The 16,766-nt window shown below is 35.5% G+C and overlaps 1 protein-coding gene across 10 annotated transcripts in view; it reads right to left on the bottom strand.

The window, feature by feature from the left end:
* The window catches only part of TTC29 (tetratricopeptide repeat domain 29), a 236,046-nt gene that overhangs the window by 75,169 nt on the left and 144,111 nt on the right, over nucleotides 1-16,766 (bottom strand). For all 10 annotated transcript variants that reach the window (XR_011150479.1, XM_069012844.1, XM_069012847.1 and 7 more), the window contains one exon: nucleotides 13,991-14,176. Coding sequence is in view for 9 of the 10 variants with exons in the window: in XM_069012844.1 (XP_068868945.1) it covers nucleotides 13,991-14,176 (186 nt within the window). In the remaining variant the exon portion in view is untranslated. The remainder of the gene's footprint in view (nucleotides 1-13,990; nucleotides 14,177-16,766) is intronic.

Raw genomic sequence — 16,766 nt, 5'->3', positions numbered from 1 at the left:
GACATATTAGTCTATTTATTTAATCCATAATGCTTATGTGAAACTCAAATGTTGTGGGAAAATAATCTTTTCAGGGGGCTGGCAAGTTTATTCCATGTCATGAGTCAATTCAACTGGAACTGATCTGGCCAGTGCACTCTAAGTTTTAAACACGGAACTACTGCAAGTGTTGGCTGCAGACATACATAGAATGCCATTTGAAAATCTTGAAAAACATTAAAAGAAAGTAATTAGCCAATTACAGAACATTTCTGAGAATACGAACATTTTTATCTCACTTAGGATGTGACAAGGCAGAGTTTTAAATTTCTTTTATTATGAACTGAAAAAAACCAAAAGACCAAAAAAAGCAAAATGAGAGGAAAAACAATGGAGTAAGAAAATCACTTGAAATAGTTTGCAGAAATCTATTTTTATAGGTCTAGGAATTCAAAGAGAAAATCCAGAAGGTGTTTCTAGGAAATCCATGTTTGAAAAATTGCAGAATGTTACACAAAGCAGTAAAGCTATTTTCAGTTGGCAACATTAATAGCAATTGCATATTATTCTCACACTGCCATGCAGAATTTCTCTCAGTGGATACCAAAACGAGTTGGAGAATCTCCGATGTCTCTTTTGCCTTCTTATAAAAGGAATCAAAAACCAGAATGGTAACTCTTACAACATATGCACTACCACTACTAAAATTTTACACTTTTATAATTTTTTATAGTTTAATATAACTCAGGGCATAACAAAAGAAATCATACCATCAAGAATTTAGTCTTAAATATGGGAGGCAAACACTGTCACAATATAATTTTGGGAGTAGAAAATCAGTTTTAAACAATTACATTTGAATATAAGACATTATTCTGACAAAGATTTTTGCTATAGTTTTCACTCAGTTGCTTCAAAGTAAAAAAAATAAATCTTTTCATTCAAGGAAAATAATTCAATGTAATTTTTTAAAGACTGAAGAGAAATGTTTTTAGATCATCTAAAAGTTCCTTTATAATTCTCCTTCTTAAAACCCAATCCAAAAATACAGATTTTTTTATATCAAAATAGATATCAAACAAAAAAGGGTATATATGGAGACTACTATTTTGCCTTTTTTTTTTTTAAGTAGAAAGATTGACTAGATATTAACACAAATGGGTTTAAATGTGAAGCTGCCATAAAAGCAGGCACATAAATGTAATTCTCCCAGCCGCTATTTTGATGCACATTTTTGATTCCATGAATATTTTATGAAATGGCCCAAACTAAAGCCATATAACATTCCTGCATTACTGATGCTTGCGCCCGTAAGCTACAAACATTAGAGGCATGATTGAGTGCATTAAAATGAACTCATTCAGCAGTGCATTGATTACTTGAAGGAGAAAAAAAAAAGTTACTCCCACTTAAGAAAACAGCACACAAACCTGAAGTTTTCAATATTGAAATTAGCAACTCAAATTTGAATAGTGTGGTATTTAATAAATAAAGGCAGTGCAAAACTATCTAGAATTCTCTACATACAGTCCTGACTTTAATTAGGTGAGGTGTTAATTAGGTCCACAGATTGCTTTCAGTAGTGTACAGGTAATTTAAAATGTCACAATCTGCAAAATGCAGTGACTGACCTGCTCTAGCTCCATGCCTCAGCAATACTGAGAGCACCTAATGATTTCCTTTTCTATCAGCTTGTATATTTGCCAATGAAAATAATGCCACAGAAACAACTGCACAAGAAAAGTGACAGGTCTGTTAGGTACCCTGCCTCAGCAGCACCACTAGAAGCAGAAAGCACATTTAATTCTAAATTGTAAACAGTTGTACAGGGCTTCAGAAAATATTCCACTGTAGATAAAAACAACAACCTAAAGGAACAATAAACTTTATTGTGGTATGTTTTAATCAAGAGCATCTCTTGCCATCAGTTATTTCACTATACAATGAGAACACAAAATCTGGTTGAAGCATCAGTTAATGGTAATGAAAACCAAAAATGTTATTATCTTTCAAAAGATATATGCTTACAGTTTGGTCTAACTGCCTGAACCACTTGTATTATGCTCAGTTTCTATGTTCAATTTTGACAGCACTATTCATGCTGAAATACTTAAATCTGCCACAGTTTCCTATCTACAGAGATTGCTACGAAAGTGTTTAACAAAGGTGTGTTCACAAGAAACATAAAACAAGGCTCTCATTCAGCAAACAGTCGAACCACCTCAGACTCTTGAGGTAAAATTAACTGTAAAGAAGCCACTGGGACAGCTCTCACATGCAATAACCTGAATTCATGTGCCAGCTGAAAAAACAAGAAAAAAATTGCAGAAGGGATTTAAGATAAAATTTTGCAGTTTCGTAACTCTGCAAGATCCATCTCAGACAAAACCAATCATCAGACAAGAATCAAAGCGAATATTTTAAAGATAATGGATAAAACCTCATATTAATTTACTTTACAGAAGCTTTTTTTTTTTTTTCAGAAAGATTCCACCATGAGCTTGACCAAATTATATAAGCAGTTCATAAGAATGTTGCAATGACCATGCTGGCTCACCACAGGGTATTCTGATCATTCCTCCAGTTTGACAATGCACCAGTATTACCTGGAGTCCAAGTTGCCTAAGGTGAGCTGAAATCATTCCTGAGAAGTAGAGCACTTGAGGACACAAAGGAGAAAGGAAGAGAGAAAAGGAAAGTTGAGCTTCACACAACCTGAGATGTAGCATTGGTGGACTGACTGCAGCACAAACAGACAATATTTTATCTTCCCTTCTCTGGGTGAAGAACTGCCAGGCTAGTCCTTGGTATTGCAGTTTAGAGGATGATACATTATTTCTGTTTACATTACTTAAACAAATGTGTGTTGTCTGGAAAGAAAATCATAACTGTAGTAATCCAGTGAGCATTAGAGCATATATAGTCTTGTCCTCTGAGGACCTATATTACTTGCCTTAAAGCTCAAGCACTCAAAATACACCTATACAAACCTAGAGGGCAGTGCAGACTGCAGAACCCACAGAAGGACAGTTCACACGTGCTGTATCACACCACCAGCACACAGCGATGTCAAACGTGTTCTAAAAACGTGTTGCTTAAAGGGTGATCCCAGAGACACCTCACAAGGTAGGGATAATGCTGGCTTTTCTGGTTGCCTGGCTGCTCTCTAATCCCTTCCCCTTCTGCTGCCAGCACTACTGAGCTGCAGACAAGAGGGCTTTCCCACAGGCAGCTGAAATGACAGCTGCTTTGGGAATGGGGTACTGGGGACCAGCAAGGGAAAAAGAAATGACAACCACACAGGCCCCAAGTGAAAATTCCACTAACTTGTCTGTCTTACATTCATATTCAAATGAACCAACACACAAAATTCTGGTCCACAATTAAAATTCCTTTATCTTTTTAGGTTAACACATTTTATGAAAGTAGCACTTGTCAGATGCCTTCTTCTGATTTGTTTGATTATATATAAATGAACACTTTTTGATATACATCAATTTTAATCTAGAGGAAAACATTGCAAACAATGTTGAACATTAGCTAAATGATCACACACCCATTTTAGAAAGAATAGAATTCTTGCTTCACAATAATATTCAAGCCTTCTTTCACGTTTGCAGAGCATCAAAGTGCTTTCAATATGCAAAGACTACCAAGGATGCAAAACGTATCCAGGAAGCTCACACTGTAAGGCTCCAGGCTCTGGATGAGAGTGGGCCCACACTCAGGGGGATGCTCCCATTTCAGGTTTCACAAATATTTCCATGTCTATGGGTGCAGAAAGAAAAGGCATCAGAAAACTCAGTGACGAATGGCACATACTTTTGCACCTCCGTTTTTTAGGGCTTGAGAGTTTAAATTCAATAGAACTAAATGAAAACAAGTTATATTATATTTAACCTCAAAGATTATTGCAATCATTATCTTTTAAATGGAGAAAGTGACACTGAAGCAGAGTAGTTTCACTAAATTACTTTTTTTGCTATGTCAAGTCAAATACTTGCCTTGGTTTAAATACTTTTTTTGGCAGTGTTTACATTTTATTCAGATTCTACCCAGTTCCCCTTACTCTTCATAGCTTCCAATAATAAATTTATTATCAGATGCAGTGCTCCAGCACTGGAGCTGTTCGGTGGTGCAGATGATTTACTTCAGACGTGTACTTTGAGTAGCAGCTGGACTAATGACCTGCTAAGATCCCAACCAACGTGAATGATCCTCTGAAGAGTAAGATATATTTTTATTAACAGCTTCATGTTTGCTTTACCTATGGCTTCTACAGATCATTGGTAATGGCTGAGGACATGCAATTCCATCAGCTCTCAGTGACACTGGGTAGGCACCTCTGGAAACAGCCTCCTTTATCAATTACTGAAAGGAAACACTGCCTCCAGGAAAGTTTATGATGACAACTGCTGGTCCAGCTACAGTATTCCAAGACCTCTCAAAGCTTTGAAGCAAAGGAAAAAAAAAACCCATGAGTGAGAGGGCAGCTTCATCTCAGTACTAGTCATTAAGCAGTAAATAATTAAAATACCCTGGAAAAGACAGGTAAAATACAAGCAGCAATGTCAGTAATAGACATGAAAGAGAAGAGAGGGGAAAAGAATTTAAAAAAGCAAAGAAATAATTCATTTGAAGTTTTAATAAAGTTTCATTTGCAGTCTTGTTTAAAGATATATCAGACTTTGGGGATGTAACCTAATTACATTTTTATTCTAAGTTCTATTCAAATATCTTGGACTTTGAATCTTTAACACAGATCAAACACAGTATAATTTACTCATGGCTATCAATACTTTAAAAAGATCTCTTCATTAAATGTCATAGTCTTATGAACATTCACATAAAGCAAACAGAGCAATATTTGACACCAAAAACATTTAGAATATGATTGGTAGAGAAGTGTCTATATAAACAGTTCACCTGAGTGCTACACATTATATTTAAGCACACAGCAAATGTTTTTTCTAAAATATTTTGATTTCATAGTTCAATGTAAACAGCAATCTTTTTTTCCAGTAGTTTCATGACTTGAAAATGAACTTTACAATCACTGAACTCCTAAGAATGGAAACTACTTTAGGATCTTTTTCCAGATGTCAAAACTTTTAATGAAAATGACATTTTAGAGTTAGCACCTGTGCACTGCTGTGAATATTTTGAAGAGCTTATTAGAAAGCAAGAATACAGACCTCTCCCCAGTTATTATATCAGAACTAAAAGTTTCTCCATTTGAAGAATTAGGCTAGGAAAGTGGGAGTGACCATGAAAGGATTAAGGAAACTTAGTTTTTCTTAGTGTAAAGAATATTATTACATTCCTGTGCTTAATAATAAACCTTGATTTAAATCAACTGAAGCAAAAGCGTGTAGAAAGCATTACATTTTCACTGGATTTCTTTTCAGAAGTGAAAATAGGAACACTACAGAATTCTACCTGAGTTCTCTCATTCAAAATATCTTCATTACCTACCAATACCTTTTAAAGATAAGAATAAAAAAAATTTATGAAAAATATTTTTATGAACTTAACAGGCTCCTTTTGCTTTCATGTTGCATGTTCAGAAACTTTTTTCAGATTTTCTTAAGACTATGCTAATTTGAACTGAAAACATTCCTAATTTCTATAGCAACAATTCAAGACAGTAGTTGTAGCTCAATACCAGTAACAACCCTGTAATAATAAGATGCCATTTACTAGGGAACTACTTTCTGCACTTGCAGGAGGATAAGCTCAGTTATTGAACAAACCTTTTAAATCTGTCCTCCCAAGAATCCAGCAGGATTTATGGCTGCTTCTGTCTGCTACTGGCTGGCAGAGAAAAGCAGCATATCCAAAGACTAACTCCTAGCAATTTGCTGCTTAAATTTTTAAAATTATGCTCTACAATCAAGTTTTTCCCAGCCAACTTATATATTCAACTCTTAAGCAATCAGAAAAACAATATAATCCCTTTGTGAGATAGTGCAGAATAGCAGAGGAGAATTAGCTTCAGTTGATGTGGTGAAAAATCAATGTCTGGAAGTGCCTTAAATGGTCAAACTGCACATGCAGAATTCCATGTCCAATTAAGGGAAGGCTTCTTTCTGTCTTTAAAGTTCCCTAATGTGGAAACTCTTTTTAAATATATGTCTCTACATGAGTCTAAAATTTAGCAACAGGTTTATGTAGTCAAAGACATGGGATTTGAAAACAAGTGAGTATGTTTACAGGTCCGAACTATTCCTGCATGCCTTTTTCTGAAAAAACAGTTTGGAAAAAAAAAATAATCACAACTAGGAATAAATCTGAGAAGTTAGTTAGTAGTTTGGGATATGCAACATGGGGCAAGGAGGGGGGAATATCATGATAAACCAATGGGATTTGGTTACTACTGGATTTGGTCTGTCATATAAATATGTACGTTCCCTCCAGACAATGAAGAGTACAAAAAGACACTTTTAGGTTCCACAGGGAACAAGCCCATATGATCATCCTGCTCTTCAGCTACTTTTGGAGTGAATTTCAAGCAAATTTGGTAAGAAGTCAGTGGGACAGCAGGTTCCCACCACTTAAAAAAAAATTAGTATCTTGAGGATAGACATTGATCCAAACTCCAGACAGACAGAAAGACAGGAAGAACTTGCTGCACATGTTGAGACAGCAGCACTCTGCTTGGCCAGGGAGCAGCATGTTCTCATCCAGCTTTAGTTTATCACAGCACACACTGATAAGTGTATTCACAGTACTCACCAAGTACAAGTGCTGTAGAAGCACACAGGAAATGGTACTGTATAAATGCAGAACAAACAGGTTCCTGCCTGAAAGGATAGAGAATCTCTAAATCTCTAGAACTATGACTCTCCTTTAAGTCACTGTCATATTTTAACTAGCACACAAGCTTCCTATTAAAAAAAATACATAGGAATTTATATCTTTAAATCCTTTCCCCCTTTTTGGTCCACACAGTGACAAATCTCACTATAAAAAGAAAGAGAAATATAATGATGGGGTTGATGTTTTAACAAAAATCACAAACTTCACTGGGTATCATTTTAAACCAAGACAAGTTGCTTACACAAAGGAATCTCCAATACAGACACAAGAATATACAAAACCTATCTTTTAGCTGATAATATGAGCTGCTTTTGCTCCTGAACAAAGAGATGGGATTCATTTTAGGTTGGCTTCTTCCAGTGTCTGACCTGGGCTTGTGGATACAACAGTATGGAGATCTGAGATACTGGGCCTTATGGTGGAAACATAACATTGTTAAATAGACAGGCTGGACAAATGCAGCAATTCTGCTATCAGTGACAGCTCTGCACTCCACAGGTAGTGAAGAACAAATTAATCTCTCCTCACAAATGCTGTCACCCTGGTTTGTTTTATTTACCAGCTGTTTGCAACTATGCAATCAGATTGTAAAGCAGAACATTTCTCCATTATACCATGGAGGATTTGCTGTTTAAGTGGGCTTGGCAGACTTGCTGCACAGATAACAACATAAAGCTCTATTAATGTAGAAGGTGTACGTGGGCCACCCATCCCGCAGGTGAATTTTATTCTGGCTATACTTAGGAACCTCCTAAAAAGAAACTATATTTTTATGTAATTAAAATAAAGTTGCAAAATGTGCACACACAAAAGCATATGAAATTTCATAAGCCATTTTAACTTTTGCCTTTTTAAACCTTTTTAGTACTTCATTTTGCAATATTAACATTCTCTTTTTTATATGTGAATATAAATGATTTCTGCCTGAAGGCAAACCAATTGGGGAAATTCTGCTTAAACGTGCATATTTCCTCTGCATAGATACTCATGAATTTATGCTGAGCTTCTCTCAATTATTCATACATTACAGTTTTCAATTAAAAAACACTTGCCATAAACAATTCTAAATACAAAATCAACAATTTCTTAGTAAGAATGGATTCTTAGCAAGAATTTCTTGACTAAGAACAAGTAAATAAACAGTTTAGACTTTATGTTCTAAAATCAAAAGATGTCATGAACTATCTTTGAGTTGTTTATAAGCAAATATATCTAGCAATTAATACTTAAGCTTCATAACTCAAAGCTATCCTGTGCAACCTGTTTCAGGTCTACCCGCTTTGGCAGGGCAATTGGACTAGATGATCTTCAGAGGTTCCTTCCAATCCAGCCATTCTCTGAAATGCCCCTAACACACAATCAGAATCTTTCCATCAACTTCTGCAATGCCTTGATAAAAACTTGAATTTCAATATGATGGGAAAGTGATAGGCAAAATCGTACACCTCAGTCTCAATTGAAATTGTTAAAGTCTGCAAGAATCTTGTGGTGTTTTTTTCCCCAACAAATTAATTAAACTTACAAGTCCCTTGTGTTCAGTAGGTCTTTCACCCAGAAAAGTTTCTATCAAATTCCAACATACAAAACAGACCGTATTTTATCCATGATCACAGATAAAACAACTACACCTTTTCAAACAAATCAGGTGCAATTTATTAATATTTTTGAGGTAGGTGCAAAGGGATCAGAAGTAATCAACTCTAGCATAACATTGCTCTGTTTGAAAAGCAATCAGACCTTAACATTGCTTATAATCAAGGCAGAGTTGGATTAGGACTGAACACTTACAAACCCTTCATTAAATTGCAGAATATGGCATATCTTTGAAATCCCTAAGCTTAGTTTAGAAAGGACTAAAGGAACTCCTTATCAAGGTCTCCTAAGATTTGCAATCTAAAAAACCACACAAAGTTGGACAAAACTGGGTTTCTGGATTAGCTGTATGTTGTGGGAATCAGCTCTGAAATTACCATCACTGCTATTTGCTTTGTACTTGGTCCCTTTCTCTCACAAGTTCCACCTGTCTTTAATCTTTTCAGCCTGTAAAGACTACAGATAAAGTATTACCTCCACTTTTGTTGATCCTTACATGCTAGCAGAATATAAACCTGATGACTAATTCAAAGTCACCACTGCCTTGAGACTAATGGCATCACTTCCACATGTCCCTCAGCTCTCATACCAGGGGAGATCCAGTTTCTGGCGTGGCACTGGTAAGAGTTTTGTAACTCACTGTGAAAGTTTTATTCACTGGACTCTACTGTGATACTTATATGCTTTCTCAAACTAGTTATTTAAATGTATCCAGAAATGTTTCCAAGTACTGCAGCTGACAGGTACCCTAATTTCAGATGTCTGCTTTTGCTATGCTTTTGAATAATACAGAAATTGATCTGGTTTTGTTGTAACTTATTTGAAGCAAATAGCACCAACAAGTAAAAATTCCTTGTTTTCCCCAGACTGCTATTTTTATTGATATAAGTTATCTTAAACTTTGGAATGCATATATTTAAGGTGTATATCACTTCATGCATGATAGGTGGTAAGCATTTAGTACAAAACTGAAAGCACTCAAATATTGCAATGATGTAAGAACCTATACAAAACAATACTAGACATTGTGTTTGTCAGTGCACTCACACTGTTTCTTCTGCAGGATACAACAGTGTAAACCTCAAGTTCACAATTAACTTCAGCAGAAAGTGAATAATAATATAATCTGTCATAAACTATGATTATAAGCTTACTCTCTGAAATACAGAAAGTTGCACGCATTTATAATGACTGATATTACTTCTGAAAATGTATTCAAAGCACAGGAAGAAAAACATTTATTTTAAAACTCGTTTTTCCTAAGAGAGTTTCTATCACAAAGCCTGTGCTTACTTGGACAACAAGGTATTCTGGAGTTAATGTGAGAAAAATGTGTTAGGTCATTGCACTTTCAGTGTCTGTAAAGTGACATCAGCACATTAAAGAGCTATTAAAAAAAAGTAATAAATGAGCAACTATAGTAAAATAATGAGTAACTAAAGAAATAAAATGACTTATTATCAGCCCTCTGAGGAAAGACAAACTAGGGAGCACAGCTAATTGAACAGTATCATAATACGAACACGCCTACAATAATCAATGAATGCTTCAGACCTTATTTTACAGGCAGAGTATTTTAGAGAAGAGGTTAAAAATCTCATTCTGTGAAGAAAGGCCATTATAATCAAGCTTGCTCCAAGCAGAATGTTCCATTTGTATCTGTAGCAGCCTACTCACTTATTATTGTTTTCTTTCCTTTACTGGCAGCTACTAATGGCCTGCATCCAAATATCATGACTGAAGTCTACACCACTGACACCTCAAATATTTAGCTTTGAAGATTAATGAACATAAGGTTATATCCAGCCTTTAGGACAGGGACCAGGCTGAAAGTCAAAGAACTTTAAATTTGATTACACAAAAATTACCCAGCAAATTTATTGATTTTCTTCCAAGGCAAACAACAATCTTTACAAGTCCATGTTTAACTTTATACTCCCAAGCAATCAGTCCTAAGCATATATAGACAGCTTCCTTTCCCAAGTAATGAAAAATACACTACTGGATGAGAGAACTGAAAAGAACTGGGACCAGATGTTTACATTTAGTCCCGTAGATACACCCCCATAGAAGTGGGCATCTGGCTAATTTGGTTCAAAAATTAATTACGAAATTGTAAATAACTGAAAAAAAATTATAAAATGGCAGAATTAAAATTTTATTTATAACACCATGAATACTGATGCAATATTATACAATGCCAAGCCAACATCTGCTCTTACACTTTTTCTCCAATCAAAACTCACCCTTGGATCAATTTTTCACCCTTGGAAATAAAAAGTGCATGGAATACATCTGCTATTTTTTTTCCTCAGCAGTCCCTCAAAGCAAATCCTACGCTTACTCTCTCAGCTTCTTTATTTTTTTACCTCTCTCTCAGCTTCTTTATTTTTTTACCTCTCTCTCTCTCTATGGAAAGAAAATACTTGCAACAGACAGACCCCGTAGATTCAGTGGAGCTTTACCCTGGGCAGTAAAAATCCACTTTGCTTTATCTCTCTTTACTAAGGTTAATAAGAAGCTTCTCTTCTAAAAGTTTCTAATATTCTTCAGCAGGAAAATAAAATTTCTGCTCCTCTGATCATCTCAGGCTATTTCATAACTTTACTTATGTGCTTTTGTGGTGGGCCTCAAGATATTTAAGTATTCAACAACTTTTGCTTAAGACATCATAAAAGTAGAAAATGTTGTTTTCTTCTAGGCAGTACTTAGGTAACAGTAGTGAGTCACACTCAGAGCCTTCAAAGTTACAAGTAGATATGAATGTTTGCTTGTTTGCACCTTCTTAAAATTTTATTTTTTAGTAACTCAAGGATCAAGTGAAAAGGTTGCAAAAAAAATTAAAATCTAGCAATTTTATTCTACTGAATAAGAAATAGATAACCTAACTAAGCATTTTTCATCCCAAGTAAAAATGACTTGGTTGTGACCAGCTGGCCTTTAAGCAACTCCTATCTTATCAACTGGGAAACCAGATTTTGATCAACTTCATTTCCTAGAACAAAGCAACACTGGAATAAGTAAGTAATCAATCAGATTATTACCAAGCATTATTACCAAGAAAACATGAAAATATTATAGCTAATGTCATATATCAAGAGTGGATATCATCAAGCCAATCTTCCATTTAAGTTAATAAATTCCTTTCTCACTGTTATGTAACTTCTGTGTAAAGCATTAGGGAAACATAGTTCACCTGCAGCTGCTGTCAGGTGAGTGCAAATTAGTTAGGAAATCCTACCTAGACTTTTGTTATCAGTAGTTCACTGTGAGTGTGGAAAAAGGTGTTGAGCTTTTGATGGGATACCCTTCCTTCTCAGACCAGGGTAAAAGAGCAGAGGAGGCTGCTGTTCTGCTAAGTTCATTTCATAGTCTCATAGCTTTCTTGAAGGCAGAGTCCAAAGGGGATTACATGATAAAGCCAAGCAGCAGCAGCAACAGCAGGCAAAACCACCTTCTTCTATATGCTCCATATATTTTTTCTCACAGAAATGTGGATTATATTTGTTAATTGACCAAGAAGATTAACACACGATTCTAGTTTTTCTTTTCTTAACCTATTCTGGTCTAATTCTAACAGTTGTAAGTCTTACACAAGTGTCACATAGGTATTACACAGATTTGCATATACACTTTCTATCAGTTCTTATGGCTTATGTGAACATTCTGTCTAAAAAATGTGAACAGTATAATTCTATTTATATTTTGTTTAAAGTAAAGAATTCTGTGAAAAGGTAACACTGCTGCAGCAAGAACTGTGTTTAAGGTCTCTGCTACAGCTTTTTAATGTTTAAGGCACTTAGCATATATTTCTACTGAAAGTTAAAAATCTATATTTCTATTTCATTTTGGTATGGCTTCATGTATCTCAGCTTGTCCAAAGGTTTTAATTCAATCCCTGTGCTTTGGCTTCCCTCTGGACCTGAGTCCATAGGAGCTTTCACTCCAACAAAAAGGTATTCAATGTGGTTCCACAGGTGCCTCCCCTATGTCCAGTTTATTACTTAGTGTTTTCATTAAGGATTTGATTTACAGGGTAGAAAAATACTTTTAAATGTTCTAATTATATCGAACCAGGAAGAAGAGAAAGCATGCTGAAGGGTAACTTCAGAAATCAAAACAATCCTGACAATTTCTAGAAACCACCACCAAAACACAGGATGCAACAAACTGCATTTAGGTACAACTAACTGGAGACCTCAGAACAGGACAGGTAGTTAACAGACCTTCAGAAAATAACTTAGAGATTACTGAAGGTCATGAACTATCAGTACGCAACCCATGCTGAAATATAGAAAGTAGATGTCATACCTGCAATCACAAATAAAAATACCATGTGTAAGAAAAGTAATCCTTCCATTTTACTGATTATTGGTAAGTGCTCAAGTTTTAAAACTGAATCCAGGTCTGGGTGTTGCAGGCAAGAAAAATAAGGCAATGGTTCACAGGAAACAGTGTGAATGACCAGTAGTCCAGAAAGATGTGAGAAAATATAAAAAAGGTGTGATGTGTCAGCTGTAAGAGAACAAGAGGAAAAAATAGGACAGCACCCTTTCAATTGTAAAAAAAAAAAAAAAAAAAGAAAAAGAAAAAGAAAAGAAGGGCTGCAGGCTTTTGCTGGGAAATTGGGCCATCTTTCCACACCCATTCTGTCAGACATTTAATGGAATTAAACTATTTCCACAAAATATTTCAATTTCTGTGAATCTTTTTCTTTTTTTTTTTTCTTTTTTTTTTTTTAAGTGAAGCCACTATATACGAGAAACCAGCCACAAGTTGAATTCAGAGTTGGAATTGTTTGAACCCACAGTCAAGTTTATAAACAAAACCATAGTGGCTACACAAATCACAAAGCAATAGTTAGGCATGAAGTACACTTACAAATTAGAACTGGAAGACAGGCTTTATTCAATTACTTGAGGGTCACTTATTGCTCGTCTTCTCACAACATGAAAGGATTTTATGCAAACAAGAGAAAAACAGTTCTTTTATACTCAGACTGCTATCCACACACAAACCCCTCTGCCATGAGAGGGAATATATGCTTTTAAATACAGAAACAAGGTTCATTTTGATATAAGAAAGCAATATTGTTTACAGTGAGAACTGTTCACTGCAACAGGCTCCCCAGGGATGTGGTAGAGTCCCCATCACTGGAGGTTTTTAAAATGCAATTGACAGGGTGCTAAAATAACCTCATTTAGGCTCCCTTTCCATGAAAGGTTGGATCAGATGATCTGTCAAGGTCCCTCAGAGCCTGGGCTGTTCTATGATTCTAGTTATTTCTATTAATATCCTCTAATTTCAGAGGCTCACAGTTTAAGGATGTGGATGGAGACATGGAGCTTGTGGTGAGGTCTAAGTCTGAAGCCAACACCAGTGTGGCAGTCGCATACGAACAAAGAGGGTGTCACTTGCAGTCAAGAGAACCAAGAACGTAATTTTAAAAAGAACACAAAAATACAGGCTGTTTATCTAAGTGTAAATTGGAAGCAGGATTAAACTTTACAGAATTACATGTCTACAGCTCTTTTAATTCAGCCCAGTTTGTGTAACTACAGATGCCATCCAATGCAGCTTCATGATGTCAGTGACTTACCTTGTTCTTCATTGATGAGGCCCATGTTTACGTATGCTTGTGCTTTTCTCTTCCCACCATCAATTTCTACTAACTGAGCAGTGTTAAAGCTTTGCTCATAAAAGTAGTTACTTAACCATTTGTCCTCAGGCTCATTGAAAAAGCAGGCCAAGCTAAGCTGGTTATCATACACCTCCTCATAGTGCCCTTTAAAAACAAAAATCACAATAAAAATATCATATTATCATCAGTGTTCAGAAATTTTGCATGTTATAGCAATAACCACATAACAAAAATTACGAGCTATTTGTATTTCCACCATTTAAATACCATCAAGTTCTGCTATGTGTCCACTCAGAGAAATATAAGAGGAAAATTATAGCCTTACAAATCAGGCGCAATTGAAAACGTATTTTTGTTCTCATTTCTGTGTGCAAAACCAAGAGTCAGTTCAATAAAACAGAACCTGGATAAAACACTGGCTAGTCAAAAGGGAAGTCAGAGTGAGACTGGAGAAGCATTTGTCTGAGCCACAGGGCCCTGAAAAGGCCCAAGAGCTTTCCAAACCTTAGACCTCTAAGGTAGCAACTGTGTTGATGGAGATAAAGGACCAAAAAGAACACTCTGCAAACACAATCCATTAATTCATATAATTTTAAATGTTCAAAGTATGGCTAACAAGAAAGGCTTTGAGTTTTCATGTATATTCCCATGTTTAGTACCTTAGCACTCTTAGAAATCAAGGACAAATTGAAATCGTACACCTTCCCCTAAAAAACCCCCACAGGTCACCAAAGTTCTCAGAACAAATGTGGAAAGCAGGGGAGACTCAAAGTCACAGATTTTCTCTGTGGCCTGAAGTTTAGATTCCACTCTTTATCATCTCAGACAGCTGAATGAACACACATCATCCCTAAAATTCACAAAAAACCTGCAAGTCCTAAATCTAAGTACCATTACAAAATTATCCACAAATATATTATTCACAATTTCAAGTTACAGAATAACAGCTTCTACCAAAATAGTTACTTCCCTCAGAAAAGCACCTTTAAAAAAAATTCACAGGGTCCCTTCCTTGAAATATTCCAAAACTTCACTAATTTGGAGTAGAAATCTGAAACTTTCCTGACAAATCTTGTCATACTGTTTCTCCCTAAAGACAATTAGAAAGATCTATTCCTCATAAGATGCTGAAAAATCTATGAGATAAAGCACAGCATGAACCTCTATGTTTCGTGGCTAAAATAAATTAATTTTCTCGGCAAACTCTGCTCATGCCAGATGTGAAACTGAATAATTATCTAAACTTCCATTGCAGATGTGGTGAGCTACTAAGCGTGTTTGTGGCTGTTAAATGAATGTGAGCCAAATAGCCAGCTCTAAAAGGAATTTCCATGTAGTTGGGTAAAGAAGGAGTTAAGAAGCACAGGTCTTGCAGCAGGTGAGAGACTGTTTGGTTAAGCTGGATGTGCGAACAGAACTGCTTTGCTTTTGGGAATTCTGCAATTTATAAGCTTTGCTCAAAATAGAGAGAAAAGAAAGCAAAGAAAAATACCCTCTTAATTCTGGGTCTGGAACACCACACAGAAATCAAGTGGGAAAAAATAAATCTTTTCAGTGTAGGCAAGATCTCAAAGTCCAGACCTTCCCAAGTGTTTTAAAACTACGATAACCGTATGAAAACACTTCAATCAAAAGATGCAGTTAAATTCTCCTCTTCTGCTATCTACAAGAAGAATTGGGGGAAATCCAGCTTCCAACAGGATGAGCTTAGTGACTAAATTGTACCATCTATGCAAGTCACTTGCACTATTTGGAACACACAGCAACAATTACTCAAACAAGTACTTTATATTCATCACTAAACCACACAAGAGGGTTTTGTCAGTCTCATCTCTAGTATGTTCCATCTCAAAATTACAAATTACAAATGATCTAATTGAAGAAATGTAAATCTCTCATTCTCTCTGTTGTCATGACAGTTATTTGACTTCAGGATATCTTGATAAAGCTCTTCAGTGTGTTGCACAACACAGTAAGAACTTCATTCTGTCTTTTGAAAAAGCCATGCTACCACCTAATCCTGTCTGCAGACTTCAAGATGTTTATCTACAACTTGTTTCTCCTCCTTTTTTCCTCCATCTTGGTCATTTCAGAGAACATTGTCTGAATTCTCCCTGCCTAAAGTTTTTTGAAATCAAGTTGAAACACTTCCCCCATTCTTGAACACTCTCTGGTTTTGTCTTTTAATTCAAAAATTCATTCCTCTAATCTGAAACAACACTTTTTTGTTGTTGTTGCTTGTGTTATTTTATTTATTATTTTGGTTTCTTGTTTATTTTCTCAGAGTTTTCTCTTCTATGAAGTGATAACCTCAGATTTCTACCTTTTTAATAATTCCCATTAAAAATATACAACATTATGATTTTGAAGCAGTCTGTATATATATACACCTTTCTATTTCTAGTATTTTAAAAGAGATAACATGCCTTCCAACAAATGAGTGATTTACAATCTCTTTAAAATCACAAAATAGAAATAGCTCAGAAATTACATTTAAGTTATCATCTCATCATTTGCATCTAAGGTTTTACACCAAAACACTAGCTTAAGTTTCAAAATTCAGCTTTGAGAGGAATAATTATCAATATACAGACTTTACGTATTCCGAATCTGAACATTCTTCATGGCTGTGAGTTTTCATGGCTTTTGTTTCCCCTCAAGACAGAAAAAAGTACATCTTAGGTGCCTCTTTTTCAGAATATCCCAGAGTGTAAATCATATAAAACCTATATAC

This window comes from Aphelocoma coerulescens, chromosome 4 (genome assembly GCF_041296385.1).
Source record: "Aphelocoma coerulescens isolate FSJ_1873_10779 chromosome 4, UR_Acoe_1.0, whole genome shotgun sequence".
NCBI classification, from domain to species: Eukaryota; Metazoa; Chordata; class Aves; order Passeriformes; family Corvidae; genus Aphelocoma; species Aphelocoma coerulescens.
The sequence above is the reverse complement of the archived record's forward strand: the minus strand, read 5'-3'. Positions and strand labels throughout refer to the sequence as shown.